Genomic DNA, 15,323 nt, shown 5'->3' with positions numbered 1-15,323 from the left:
ATCAAACAAATCCAGGTCGGACATCATGGGTGCTGGCAGGGAGGCTTTCCCCAACGTACAATTCACCAGCACAGACTTGATGTTTTGCTATTGGGCATAACAATAATAATAATAATTTGGCATTTATATAAAGCGCTATGAACCCTCAGGTATCTGAGCGCTGCTTATTATTACCCACGGTGTGTGATGCTCATTTATCGACCTCGGAAGGATGAGATTCGAACCTGCGTTAGCAGGCTCTCCACGGATGTCAAAGCGAGCACTCTACTCGCTGTGCACTTGACCGGTTCGGTCAAGTGGCATAAGATGAAAATAATCAACTGTCTGCATTTTAAAGTTAACACGTTTTTATCTTTGAATTAGAACATAGTAGAAGTGCATATGCAATGTAAATATTGAAATATTACAAAATAGCACGCCATATGAATTATTGTCTTTGTTTGACAAGCAGTGAAATACTATTTAAATGGTCTTTGTGTATTTGGTCGTTCCTTCTATAAAATCCTTGGCAAAAAGGCTGGCAATGTGGTTTTATACAACGTTCCACTAACAGGTGGAATATTGGGAGACATGGGAACCCCTCAGCCAGCTACCATATTCTTTCTATTGAAAACGATATGATCCCATGTAAAGCAGTATTCTCCAGTCCCACAACTGCCTGTAACCCCATTTTCAACATAGCTTAACGTCATTATCCATGGCTAGAATTCCATCACAATGATAAGTCTCCGCCCCCATACTAAACTAATCTAAACCAAGACTGGGCGAGGCACAAGACGACTCGGAGCTTGAGAAAAGGAGTCATGAGGGATTGATGCAACCTGTTCCATAATCTTTGCTAGCAAAGAAGCTTACTGATTAGACCATACTTGAATAGCAGAAACATCCTCAATAATGATAAGCCATTCGCACCCGGTTAAGGGCACTCAGCCAATCAGGTGGCTTTTTTTTCCTAACATGGGGAGGCAACAGGGATGTTCTCCCTGTTGCCTCCCCGCGTTAGAAAACCCAATTCCCCTTCCCCACACCCCAACTTACCTGCAGACCCAGAGCCTTGCGCTCCAGTCCCTGATTCTCTTTCCATCTGGCCGCCACCATTGAAATAGAAAAGGGACTAGGTCCCTTTTTGGATGACGGAGGCCATTTTGCAACATGTTTTCCATGGCCGCCGTCATCTTTTAATGGCAGACATTTTTGTTTTGCTTTTTGTTTTTGCAAATGTTTTTTGCCTTTCTTTTTTCTGCGACAGGAGATGGGCTCGAAATGAGCTAATCTCCCGTCATAAGGGGGAAAAAAGAAAACTATCCGCAACCCTGTAAATCCTGGGGTGTGAATAGCTTTCACGTCCCTGTTGGGGGGCAGACATGGGGTTAAACGGCCCGCAGCTCGGACTGGTGGCCCGTTATACCCCATGTCCACCCCCAGCTGGGGCGTGAAAGCTATATACATCATACCAATTGCTAGCTTACAAAAGATTTACTCATTTAAAAAAAGGTCACACATAATTAGGTTACCAAGTAAATAAATAAAGAGGGTTGTTGCATAGGTTTATCAAAACAGAATCACTATCCCGTCTTTCATGATGCAATTTCTTTATTAAAATACCATATGAATGAAAACATGTCATTACGCAACCATACACATTGATTTTGTTTGCTTTGTTTTTAGCACCAAGAAACATTGCAGAAGGGTCAAAAGGAAAGCACAGAACAAAGTCAGTATAAAGAACAACATTCAAACAAGAATGAACATCCCACACCCGAGAAGCACATCATCCACGTCGAGATTCACACACAATCTGGATTATCAGAATTTAAAAGACAGCATGCAGATCATCAAAGGTATCTCGAAGAAGAACAAGAAAGACAACATGAAGAAGAAAAGCAGCGTGAAGAAGCGAGGGTGCAGTTCATTGAAGAGGAAAAACGCCTTCGGTTGGAAGAGCAGTTAAATAAAGATGAGCGAAAGAGGCAGGAGGAACTAAAATTTCAAGAACTGGAGGCCCACAGAAGACACGAAAAGCAGAGACAGCGTGAGCAAGAAGAGCAGAGACGCCATGAGATGGCTGCACAGCAATTTCTAGAGGAGGAGAGAAAAGCAGAGGAGGAGCAAAAGCAAAAACAATTAGAGGAGCTCAGGAGGCTAGAAGAACAGGAACAGCATGAGCTCGAAGAACAGAAGCACCGTGAGTTGATGAAACAGCGTATGGAAGAGGAGAAAAAGAGACAGGAGGAACGAAAGCAAAAAGAACTAGAGGAACAAAGGAGAGTGGAAGAGGAGAAGCAGCGTGAGTTAGAAGAGCAGAAGTATCATTTAGCAGAACAGCACCGTCTGGAGGAGGAGAGGAAGAGGCAGGAGGCTCTAAAACAAAGGGAGGTGGAGGAACGCAGGAAACGGGAAGAGCAACAACAGCGTGAATTAGAAGAACAGAAGCAGCGTGATTTAGCTGAGCTGCAACGCCTGGCGGAAGAAAGAAAAAGACAAGATGATAAGAGACACAGGGAGCTGGAGGAGCGCAGGCAACAGGAGGAGCAGAGGCAGCGTGAGTTAGAAGAACAGAAGCGGCGTGAGTTGGCTGAACAGCAGCGTCTGGAGGAGGAGAGAAAAAGACAAGATGACCAGAGACAAAAAGAACTGGAGGAGCGCAGGCAACAGGAGGAGCAAAGGCAGCGTGAGTTAGAAGAACAGAAGCAGCGTGAGTTGGCTGAACAGCAGCGTCTGGAGGAGGAGAGAAAAAGACAAGATGATCAGAGACAAAAAGAACTGGAGAAGCGCAGGAAACAAGAGGAGCAGAGACAGCGTGAGTTAGAAGAACAGAAGCGGCGTGAGTTGGCTGAAAAGCAGCGCCTGGAGGAGGAGAGAAAAAGACAAGATGATCAGAGACAAAATGAACTGAAGAAGCGTAGGCAACAAGAGGAGCAGAGACATCGTGAATTAGAAGAGCGAAAGTTCCGTGAATTAGAAGAGCAGCGTCTGGAGGAGGAGAGGAAGAGAAAAGACGATCAGATATTAAAGCAACTAGAGGAGAGTAGAAGACTTGAAGAGCAGAGGCAGCTTGAGGTCGAGTTGGCAGAACGCCAGCATCAGGCGGAAGAGCAAAAAAGGCAGGAGGAACAAAAGCAAAAAGAACTAGAAGAGAAGAGGCAGCAGGAGGAACAGAGACAGCATGAGTTAATGCGACAAAAGCGCCTTGAGGCTGAAGAACACGCTCTGAAGAGAAGGCAGGAGGGCCAAAGAACCACACAAATGGAAAAACAAACACATCAAGAGTTAGAACAGCACACGTTTGTGAAGAAAGAAGCCCTGCTCTCTGGCAGCTTCGAAAGGCCATCTTTAGACAAAGAGTCTAGTGTAATTCATGAGGAGACTCAACACAAATTAAAGCAGCCAGCCCTTGATGTGCTAGAACAAGCAACAGAGAACCAGAAAAGACAAGCAAATGTGCGAGAACAGGAAAGGATCGGAGAAGAACTCAAATGGCAAGAGATGGATCAAAGGCAAGCAATGCCAAGACCATACACATTTCAAGTGTCGTCTGGGGAAAAGCAAATCATATTTCAAAAGGTTAATTTGAGCCCAGTTACTCCTTCTAAAGAGTCAGTGCATTTGTCTGATGTGAAAGAGCCCAAAAACAAAGCACAGAGCAAGGGGTCACACTCACTGCCATCTTTGATGAGTGTTCCCCACACTGCCATTTTGGTCACGGGTGCACAGCTTTGTGGAACTGCAGTAAATCTGAACCAAATCAAAGATACAGCTTGCAAATCTTTACTTGGTCTGACAGAAGAGCGAAAAGCATTGGATTATCCTGGACCCGAGCATACACCTAAAGTCAGAGATCATGATTCCAAGCCGAGCAAAACAAAGTTCACTTCAGAGTCTTTGGACAACCAGGCCATGTTAGCTGAATGGGCTTCTATACGATCGAGGATTCTTAAAGGTGCAGAAAATGGCAAGGTGAAAGAGAAAGATGAAAAAACCCTCAGTCGATGTAGTGATGATTGGACAGGTAAAGGAAAAGGTGATTTTCATGGGAACTTAAGAAAAACCTTGTCAGCCAGTGCAAAATTCTCCATAACCCCTGCATGGCAGAAATTTCCTGAAACAGCTAAGGCAAATGCAGATGACGAACATACAAGTCCGGTGAAACAAGCAGAAGACAAGAAAGTAGAAGGCAAGACACTAGAGTGTGACAGTTCGAATAAGGAAGAAGCCCAGTCCAGCTTTCCAACATGTGTGGAAAGCCTACTTCAGAAAGGTACAAGTATGACAGAAAAAAATTGTCAAAAATCAGACAATGCTCTAGAGGGTTGCAAGTTTGCCAAAGATCTCCCTTCTTTTCTTGTCCCAAGCCCACCTCAGTCCCCAAATAAAGGGCTATCACAGCCGGACTCTCCGACTACTAGCGAAGGTCAGTTGTGCAGTAGTATGAAAAGACCTGAAAAGGCAGGTCAAAGCGGGGAAGAGAAAACGTCTCCATTTGGAATAAAATTAAGAAGGACAAACTACTCCCTGAGATTTCACTACGATCAGCAAGGTGAGCAAAAGAGAAAGAAAAGGTACAGTGCAGGGGATAGTTTTGATGGTGTGCCTATCCCACTGATAAAAACAGACTGTGAAAAAGAACCACGAACTGTGTCCCTGAAACAATTCACTTCTCCTCAAAAGGAGTACAGGGACGCCTCTAATAGTATTACACAGGTTTCCTCAAGTGACACATCCAGTGAGACAGGGCTGCCACTGCTTCCACCCATCAATAGCCATATTTCCCCCCTTGTGAGTGAGAAACAGGTGCCTAAATCATTTCCTCCGCAAAAACCTGCTCTTTCTCCAAAGCCCATCAGCCCCACACCGCCATCCTCTCCCCTCGCCAGAACCAATCAATTGCAAATCAGCGAAACTTTGGGCCATAGTGTTCCGAAAACAGAAGCTGATGATACAGGGCAAGAAGAGGAACAGAACATGGCCACTGCTCTTTCGCCACTGCAAACTCATAAAAACGACGACGAAGAAGCAAAAGAAAAGAAATCATTTTTCCCATCTATCAACATTCCATGGCGGGAGAAGGCCGAGAAAAAGCCTGAGCTGTCTAGAAAAGGTACTGTAAGTCTTGCCATTTTTTCTTTTTCAAACTGTATTTTTAAATATATTTCTATGAAATACCTGATATCTTTACTTTTCTGTCTACTTTCAACTTTATTTTCTGTGGAAATGATTTACTCACCCATCCACCTTGAAAAAGCGAGGAACAGAAAACGTGTGAGTGGGTTTAACCCCTTCAAAGAACTAGTTATTGCGCTGATGTTGACCAAATCATCTATTCATCAACGTGAAGCACCAAACAGCCGTATTTCAGTTGGGCCAATGACCCCATTCATACAGTAGCTGTTAGAGGGCAACATTGTCAAAGCATTGAGTGATCACATAACTGAGGACCAGAAAGGTGAGGGAGCGGGAAGAATGGATAGAAACTAAGGCACGCCAGAAAAGAGGGCTGGGAGGTACCTTCTCAAATTATTGACTAGTTCCAGTGAAGACCTGGATTTTAGGACTCAGAACCTCCAGGGAACATTGGTAAATGATCGAGGAGAGACCCTCAAAGAGAAGAGTTTTGTGATTGAAAGTGGCTAAATAAAGTGAGAAGCCTATGGGGTGAGGAAGAGAAGAAGTGAAGTCCACAGGGAAAAGTGTTATTTACAAATGTCTAATATAGTGTGTGAGGTCTCGTCTGGCATATTGGGGCAAATGTCCTTGTAAGGGGGGGAAATGTATAATGTATTATGTTGCTATGCTGGGGAAAGTAATTTGCCTTTTTCCATTGAGAAGAAACAATAATATACAGCATTTTTGGGTGTTTTTCATTGTTCTCAATGTGTAAGTTTCACCCAATTGTTGATAGTTATCCCTTTGATGTCCCCATAGAAGAGCATTGCACAGAGGGCAGAGTGCAGGTATGAGGGAGCTATAGACACAATAAACTGACACACGCCTCACCTCCCCTTCCTCCTGACACACCTCATGTTTGTACTCCCTCAAAAACACAGAGCAACTCCTACTGTCCTCCTAATTTCCCCACTCCTCCCCTTGGTATGTTTCACCCCCAAAGAACTAACTAGTAGCTGGAATCCTGCCAGTGGCCCCTTTAGCCATTGGCTTCCCAAAATAAACATTCCTGGCATGGTCCATAACCCTTCTCGTTTTATAGAGTCATGGCTCCTTGTCAGGGATCTGTGCTCATTTAGTCCAGGCAAGGCGCTGGACCTTCTGTGCTTCCCTCAGGTCTAAGGAGACACAGCTGAGGTAGGGAAATGGCCTCTTGTCTTGCTGTGAAGTCACTGCTGTGGAATTGAATGTCCATATTCCACTGCTAGGACATCACAGTGGAAGAATGTTGTTTAGAAGGGAGTTCATCTGAAAATGGCTTCCAATGGAAGCCATAATCAACAGTCTTGTTTTTACTGTTAAAGATAACACTACGCCTAGCCATCTTTCTCAAGCATCATGGACCTTTGAAGTGGATTGGGAGATAGGCTTGCACTTCTAGGTAACATTTCAAAACAAGCCATAGAGAAGGTATTCCTTCCAATATGTGGTCTTAAATGTGAGCCTGGAAACAGTAGCGCAAGGGCTTGATCATTTGGAAAAGTTAATTGACACTGATGCACATTACTAGACACATGGACATGGGACACAGCTGAGTTTATGACCTATCCTCTGTGAGAAAGGAGAAAAATGAATGGGTTGAGAACAATCTTACTATGACACCTCCTCCCTTCTGATTCATTCCAAAATAGCAGCACATGCAAGTGTATAGAATCACACTAGAAGTTTCCAAAAGTTTTATATTGGGATAGAATTTAAGTTTCTATATTTTACATTCATGTTAAAGACAACACACACAAGCAAACATAATTTGCATTATCAGAACAAAACGGAAGCAAGATCCTGTTCTTGCATAATAATATTGTTAAACAGACGTAATGCAATCACTGCTGTCGCTACTGAAAGTAGACAACAGGCGTCAAACCAAGAGTGAACAAGTAAACAAACAGGTCAATAGTACACATCTACATGGGAACAAACAATTGATAGTGGTAATATTGTGTATTGGTGAAAAAAGCGTCTACACCAGGTGTTTCAGCCCAATAACGGGGCTAGGTGAGCCATTTCTTCCAAGGCATTCATCAGGTCGAAGGGAGAACAGTGTGGTCAGGATGTTCAGGAAGTGCTGAAGCAGGAATGGAGGACATTGATAAGGGGAGGCTCAAAACAAATTAGCTTTGGAGAGTGACATAAATCACTGAATGTCTGTCTAGGAAATGGCCGTGTGTCCAAAACCAACGTGATGGGGCAGCTATATCTTCACATATATTGCTAAAAGCGGAGACAAAAAGATATAGCTGTGGTCACTCTAAGTGTGAGGGCTAAATGATATTATATGCACTCAGTTTTTATAAAGCCGTATTAACGTGCTTACCCAAAGTGGGGGATGTCTCATAGTGGCATCAATTCAAGCCCGGAATATGTCCATCTTATGGAGTCCAGGGAACAAATCTGGAATATGGTCATAAAGGAGAGGATATAACAACTCTCGTGATACCATGCGGGCTAATCACACGGACTACTATGTATTTGCATGAGCGTTCGCTTTTTACCTGTGTCTGCGATCGCAGATCTAAGCTGTAACGCTGTACACGGCAGACAGGTGCGCGAAAAGTGCTTGCGCGACTCTGCCGATAGAGGAGATCTCACTGAAGCAACCTCTGCAGTGTCCGTCCGTATCGGGAAATCAAACGCATGCGGCGAAGACGCCGTTGCTAAGCGCTGCGTAATGTTATAGCGGGTGCCATCATAGAATGGGAAGAAAATTGTAGCGCTGCAAAACCCGAATGTAAGAGACAATCAAGGTTATACGGCACGTATTATTAAATATGGCTTAATGTTGTGGCTTCCGAGGAAATTAGGTTAATTAAAATCAACATATTTATGGACGTTGCCATGGCAACCCAATCGTGTTACCAAGTGTACGTCTGTAAAAAAGGAGAGGGGCCACCGGGCCCTAGATGTGTAGGTCACATCATGTCACTAAGATGACAAAGGATTGCTAAATGGGCATAAAACCCAAACGGTGCAGAGTTCCTCAGAGGGACGTGATGGCGATATGCCTAGTTACCGTCCTGTGGGCTTGTGCTAGGCCTATGGGCTCCTATATAGGGCACAGTGGTACTGATTAGGCATGAACAGAAACAAATAAGGACGTGGACCTTAGATGGTGCATTATCCAAAAACTTGAATCAACTGTTAGAGGAGGGGACCTAAATAGAGCCCTCACACAGCTTGAGCAGAGGTGGGTGCACAGACTAGACACGGTCAAAACAGGTGTGAACATTTCTGTAGAATGGACATCTTTTATGTAGGATGTACATTTTGGTCACGCTGAAATTCAAGACACCTTGCTCAACACAACTTCGTACTGTGTCTATTGTATAGATCCAGACACATTGTGACTAACACCTCCATGAGTCCTTCTGTAACCAGCCAAACTGTGTGTTCCAAACTGAGCCTCTATATGACTTACACGATCAGGACTAGTCTCTCAGGTGGTTGTCCCAATGTGGCTCTAAGAACTATCATGTTTTTCCATGCAATTGATTCATCTTGGCACTGTGCATTTAAACAATTACACACATGAATGTTGGTCCTTGATAGACTGATACACATTAACATGCTATATGGTTCTGTTAAATGCATTTGTTTTTGTTCATGCCTAATCAGTACCACTGTGCCCTATATAGGAGCCCATAGCCATACCACAAGCCCACAGGACGGTAACTAGGCATATCGCCATAACGTCCCTCTGAGGAGCTCTGCACCGTTTGGGTTTTATGCCCATTTAGCAATCCTTTGTCATCTTAGTGACATGACCTACACATCTAGGGCCCAGTGGCCCCTCTCCTTTTTTACAGACATACACTTGGTAACACGATCGGGTTGCCATAGCAACGTCCATAAATATGTTGATTTTAATTGACCTAATTTTCTCGGAAGCCACAAAATTAAGCCATATTTAATAATACGTGCCGGATAACCTTGATTGTCTCTTACATTCGGGTTTTGCAGCGCTACAATTTTCTTCCCATTCTTAGATGGCACCCGCTATAACAATACGCGGCGCTTAGCACCAGCGTCTTCGCCGCATGTGTGTGATTTCCCGATACGGACGGACACTGCAGAGGTTGCTCCAGTGAGATCTCCTCTATCGGCAGAGTCGCGCAAACACTTTTCGCGCACCTGTCTGCCGTGTACAGCTTTAGAGCTTAGATCTGCGATCGCAGAAACAGGTAAAAAGCAAACACTCATGCAAATACATAGTAGTCCATGCGATTAGCCCGCATGGTATCACGAGAGTTGTTATATCCTCTCCTTTATGACCATATTCCAGATTTGTTCCCTGGACTCCATAAAATGGACATATTACGGGCTTGAATTGATGCCACTATGAGACATCCCCCACTTTGGGTAAGCACGTTAATACGGCTTTATAAAAACTGAGTGCATATAATATCATTTAGCCCTCCCATTTAGAGTGACCATAGCTATATCTGTTTGTCTCCGCTTTTAGCAATATATCTGAAGATATAGCTGCCCCATCACGTTGATTTTGGACACACGGCTACCATTAATAGGTAAGATCCACAGAGCAGCCACGTGGACCCATTTTTTCAGTTTTGAGCTTTACAATACCAGATTAATTCATAGGGTATTGTCCATTTTCCCACTAGGTTACCGACGTCACCTCCACCTGTGGTTTGACTTTCATCCCCACAGGTAAGCAATGTCTTTCCATACCCTAGACAGACATTCAGTGATTTATGTCACTCTCCAAAGCTAATTTGTTTTGAGCCTCCCCTTATCAATGTCCTCCATTCCTGTTTCAGCACTTCCTGAACATCCTGACCACACTGTTCTCCCTTCGTCCTGATGAAGGCCCTAGGAAGAAATGGCACACCTAGCCCGTTATAGGGCTGAAACACCTGGTGTAGACGCTTTTTTCACCAATACATAATATTACCACTGTCAATTGTTTTTTCCATGTAGATATGTACTATTGACTTGTTTGTTTACTTGTTCACTCTTTGTTTGACGCCTGTCGTCAGCTTTTAGTAGTGACAGCAGTGATTGCATTACGTCTGTTTAACAATATTATTATGCAAGAACAGGATCTTGCTTCCGTTTTGTTCTGATAATGCAAATTATGTTTGCTTGTGTGTGTTGTCTTTAACATGAATGTAAAATATAGAAACTTAAATTCTATCCAAATATAAAACTTTTGGAAACTTCTAGTGTGATTCTATACACTTGCATGTGCTGCTATTTTGGAATGAATCAGAAGGGAGGAGGAGTCATAGTAAGATTGTTCTCAACCCATTCATTTTTGTTCTAGTAACGTAAGCCTTCCTGGGCAGAATAGGGTTGCATCCACCAGGAGCCCTTTGATATAATTCTGTGAGAAAGGAGGCCTTTCGGTGCAGCACTTCACAGGAAGTCCCAGAGACACAGGTGTGTCATGTGGTACATCTCATATCTCTCGGGTGGTGAGACTAGACATGTTGTAGGAGGAGCTGGGTTTTTTCATCTGCAGATACTGAGCACAGACATTGTCTTCGAAGTTGCTTCCGGTAAGCTCCTAAAGGGCATTAATCAATTAAAATCACCCGTCTGGCCAGATCCAGACCTGCCAATCAGATCTGTACCTTGAAGGCTTCTCACCCGCACTCACCAACTGTGTCAGGCCTCTGGGCCTTTCACGTTAGGTCAGATGTTTTCTTCAGAAACTATTTGAACAAGAAAGCACACGCTACCTTGGTCCAGGTAAGCCTTTTTTCAAGTATAAAACTCTTCCTCTCAAGTGTAGAAGCCTGAGTTCTCTCCTCAAGAGATCAATATAAATTGCTTAACCATCCCCTCACTTGCACACCATTAACCACGCTCTATCTAGAACCGGTTTGTAAAAGTTGCATAGAAATACAAGTATTATAAAATGTCACCTCTGTAATCCGATAGCGATCTACAGCGCTCTGTTTGCCCTTTGAAATGGATTGTGCTCTCTGATTCATAAATACCATAAGTACAAGAGAAGAATACATTAAAAAAATGCCTTTCAATAAAGAAGTCTTTCGCGAAAGCAGGGATGATGAAACCTAAGGGTGAGCTGCACCATGGCTTGAAGTAGGAGCCCATGTTTGAATAGGCTAGTCGGTCATGCCAAGCAAAGCCGTCCATCTCCCTCTCTGTGCCATAATAATATATCTCTTATATCATGATTGCTAGGTAAGAGGTTTGCCATTGCATAGAGTAGCGGATAGCAGACTCTACTGTTACCCAACTCAGCAGCAAAACAAAATGAATAATGGCTGAGTTGGTCTGGCTAGGATTTGGATCTGTGACCTACAGGTTGCATGTAGCTCTTAACTCACTGAGCTATTGTATCATTAGGAGCTTTCATTCTGAAGCCAAGGATCTGCAGCAATCATATTTTGCAAGCTAACGTTTTTTAATGGTCCTCATTGGGTAATCTAATTATTTTTCAACATTCTTCCATCTATTAGACAAACCGGTGCTTCAGAGCAGGCACTCCATAGACGGTTCAAGGTTGCCAGAAAAAGTGGAGACGGCGCAACCTCTGTGGATCACGCTGGCTCTACAGAAACAGAAAGGATTCCGCGAGCAGCAAGCCACCAGGGAGGAGAGAAAGCAAGCGCGAGAAGCTAAGCAGGCGGAGAAACTGGCAAAAGAAAATGTAAGTACAGGCAGGGATTTCCTTTATGAATCTGTTTTTATTGCAGGCGGCATGTTGGCATGTTCCAACACAATGAGCAGCACAAATTACATGTATGCGTTTCACCCTTAATATAATACACACTAAGGAGGTTCTGCTACATGGCAAGGCGCAAGAAGAGCTTATTTTGTGCAGATTCTGTGCATATAGAACAGACAAACTCTAAAACACCTTCTAATACAGTGTAACTCCTTACATGCTTGGAGAGAGAGGGTGTTAGGACAGGACTTCCATAGTTCAAATAAAGCAAGCTCAGATGACCAGTGGTTTTATTATCTGTCTGGATCGACAACAGGCGTAGGGAATTCAGTGGTTGCCTTCTTGAAAGCTCCAAACCTGGAAGCCTGTAATTAAGTGAAAGGTTTGCTCTTTTGTGCTCTCTTATGTGTTTCTTATTACTTTTTTACTTTTTTATTACATGTACTGTATGCTAAAGGTTGCATTTATTTAACCAATAAAACGGGGAAAAAAATACATGTCTACATTGTTTTTCTAGTGCAACAGTGAGAATATTAATGATGGTTAATCAAAATGGTGGTGGGCTGATCGGTCGAAGTCCCCAAGAGCACCTCCAAAGTTCAGCGTTTTTGCTGCATCCATCATATCTGAGAAGATGCCTGGTCATGAGGTGAGCTCATGGGGAGCCCATCCTGTCCTGACATGATTCTTCAGCGTGTCAACGCAGGGATGGAGAGAATAGGGGGCGTGGCAGGGTTTTGTGTGTCTGCCGTCTGTGTACAGGAGATGCTTTTTGGAAGGGCAAGACCTGTGGGATCCTCAAATATATTCTCTGATGAGGATTCAACTGAATGGCAGGGTAATGAGATTCGAGAATCCCAAAAATCTCTGACGCCGCTCTGAAGTGATGCCATGACTTGGGTGGCATCCCAACGCTGCTGATATACATTAAAAAAAGAGGACCCCCCCCTGCTCTTTTGTAGTATACCGCCCAGGAGAGTATACCAGGCAAGTGAAAACCACAAATAAAGAGTCCTTGCAGGAGAGTACACCAGGCAGTTGAGATTGCATAAAGATTCCTGGCAGGGGTGTATGCCAGGCAGTTTGCAAAGAAATACTAAAGAAAGACAGTGTTTTGTAAAACAAAGGAGACATTTTTATTAAAGAAAGACTGTTGCAGAACTTGTTGCCTAACAAGAACATTGTGAATCAAAGAGACTCATAAAGGAACTGTTAGTAAGAGAGACATTGCCATCCATTCCAGAATCCAGGGGAAGAGAACCACCCTCTGGGCCCAAGGTCTTTCATCTTGGAGAACATTTTTGTTGGAGTTATTCTAATCTTCAGTTGTGAACACCTTTTTACCAATATCAGGTTGAAGACATTTCCTTGCACGCTTTATTGTTTTGGGTGTTTTCTGTGCAGTGTGAGCGTCAGGATAGGACGTTTTGGACTCAAGGACGGCTTTTCAGTTATTGGCATCTTGACATAGACAGATCCTTAGTTTTGGTTTATAGGTAGGGGAACTCCCCTTTAGCATAGGGTCAGAGAGGCATTTTCCCAAAGTCTTTAACCAATACATGACAGCTTTGTGTCCGGATTTCATTTTTGACCCTTCTCACTACTTTTGAACTAACCAAAAACAAAAAAGAAAGTGGATGCCTCATGGTCCAATTATCTTTTTCACTACATTTCAAACCTCTAAGAGTTCCTGTGTTATTCCAAACCTGTTTAAAAATGTGTTAAATGGATGAAGGCGAAGAAGGGTTGTTTCTCAGGCCATGATGTGCTGGCCCTCAGGGTAGTCCCTATTGTGCCTCCAGTATTTTTCAACTCAGTTGAATTGGGGGTGAGTCTATTGAAATCAGCAGTGATCTAATTCATTATGTAGGTCAATGGAATGTCACAGTCTGTTGCTTCCGGAATATGATACAGTTAATGCCAATGGAGATGTACTGAGAAGCTGTAGAACGTTTCCGTATTGAGCCTACTGGATGTTCAGAGCCAGCAGCCTTAGAAGGTGACCCCAATGGAGATATTAGCGATGTAATTCCACTTTTAGTTCTATAGGAGGATGGAGCGGGCATTGGACGCCAACATTATATAAAGACATTCATGGGGTTCTAGAAATTGCTTTAACTGTAATCAAAGGGGGTTTGATGGGTGATCCCAGAGAGCCGAAGTTATTTGAGAAATTGTTAACTTTGAAGGAGGATCCCATTCAAGTTATGGGAGTTACACATATTATTCCTGAAATTAGTTAGGGGTTATTGGGGGGAGGTCATACAGTGCATTACTCGAAGTTTCTAAAACGTGACTAGGAATAGTCTTTATTGGTTAATTTAGCATGCGTTGCCGTCTGCCCAATTTCCAACAGCTTCAAACCCTTTCGTACATTAATATATTCAAACACTCCCTGCCAACCACAATATCCCGTAAATATACCATTGTCTTCCTCTCCAAGCCTCTCACCACGCCATCATTTTGGTATATTTAATGAGAGAGAATTGCATTTGTCATGTTTAAAAAGTCATTTTGTTGAAGTGCCCTTAGAGTGTCACATACTGCGTCATACTGTTGTGACCGTTTGTTGGCAGGCTTGCTGCAAACTGGTGTGTACGTTGTAGCTTTCTTCCAAAACTAGTGAGTAATTGCAAGTAAATAGATTGTGTACACACAGATATCTGTGCAAGTGGCGCTTTAGTTGTCATTTATTTCTGAATTGTTTGTTTTCCACGTGGAACTAACTTCTTTTGTGGCGACACGTAGCTCATGCCACAAACGTGTGCCCCAGGATAGGGTTTTGCAATTGGCTTTCACCCGATTCTGGAGAGAGAGGGAAAAGATGCGGTAGCTCAGCTGTTAGCCTCGGTGGGGAGATGATCACATTGAATTAAGCAAAATGTACAACATCTTGCTTGCTTCAAGGCTGCCGTCTCTGTATTTCCTTTTTATAATCCATCGTCTTTCACTTTGCTCCAACACTTCCAAACAAACTTAAGGAGATCCTTCAGGCTGAACATCATAGAGTAGATAGTGGCTCCCGGCCCCAAGGGTCACCCCAGGCTAAAGCATGGGGCTTCCTCACATACTGCATTAAGACAATTGCAGACTGACAATGGCAATATGTGCCAGCATTGCCACTTTAAGAACACGAGGAAAATGCTAGGCTTAGTGGTACAGCTGGTCTGTTGGGCGACTCACTCAGCATTAAGTTGAGACAAAAGTAGTTTTGACCAAATGTAAACTGGGGACAGGAATAACCCCTTATTTCCACATATTTAATGTGTCATCGTAGGTCACTGGATCGACGGTAAGCCACGAGAAACCCGTCATAAACAGTAATACGCAAAAAGCATACAAAAAGATCCAGGACATTGCGCCTTTTAAAATTTGAGAAAGATATGTTTTATTATCATCTGATCCGTGTCATCTAATATCAAAAGTTTGCATATTTGTATTACACTTGTATTACACTTTAAGAACACACTCATGTTGTCTTTACCAATGTATCAAATGTAATAAT

General features: G+C 43.2%; 1 protein-coding gene across 6 annotated transcripts in view; it reads left to right on the top strand.

Annotated features, from left to right (window-relative positions):
* The window catches only part of CRACD (capping protein inhibiting regulator of actin dynamics), a 983,102-nt gene that overhangs the window by 916,219 nt on the left and 51,560 nt on the right, over nt 1-15,323 (top strand). For all 6 annotated transcript variants that reach the window (XM_069631614.1, XM_069631616.1, XM_069631613.1 and 3 more), the window contains 2 exons: nt 1,669-5,098; nt 11,610-11,800. In XM_069631614.1, coding sequence (XP_069487715.1) covers nt 1,669-5,098; nt 11,610-11,800 — 3,621 coding nt within the window. The remainder of the gene's footprint in view (nt 1-1,668; nt 5,099-11,609; nt 11,801-15,323) is intronic.

Source organism: Ambystoma mexicanum, chromosome 6q (genome assembly GCF_040938575.1).
Source record: "Ambystoma mexicanum isolate Mex_15411 chromosome 6q, UKY_AmexF1_1, whole genome shotgun sequence".
Lineage (NCBI taxonomy): Eukaryota > Metazoa > Chordata > Amphibia > Caudata > Ambystomatidae > Ambystoma > Ambystoma mexicanum.
Note: the sequence above shows the minus strand (reverse complement) of the source record. Positions and strands in the feature narration are given on the sequence as shown.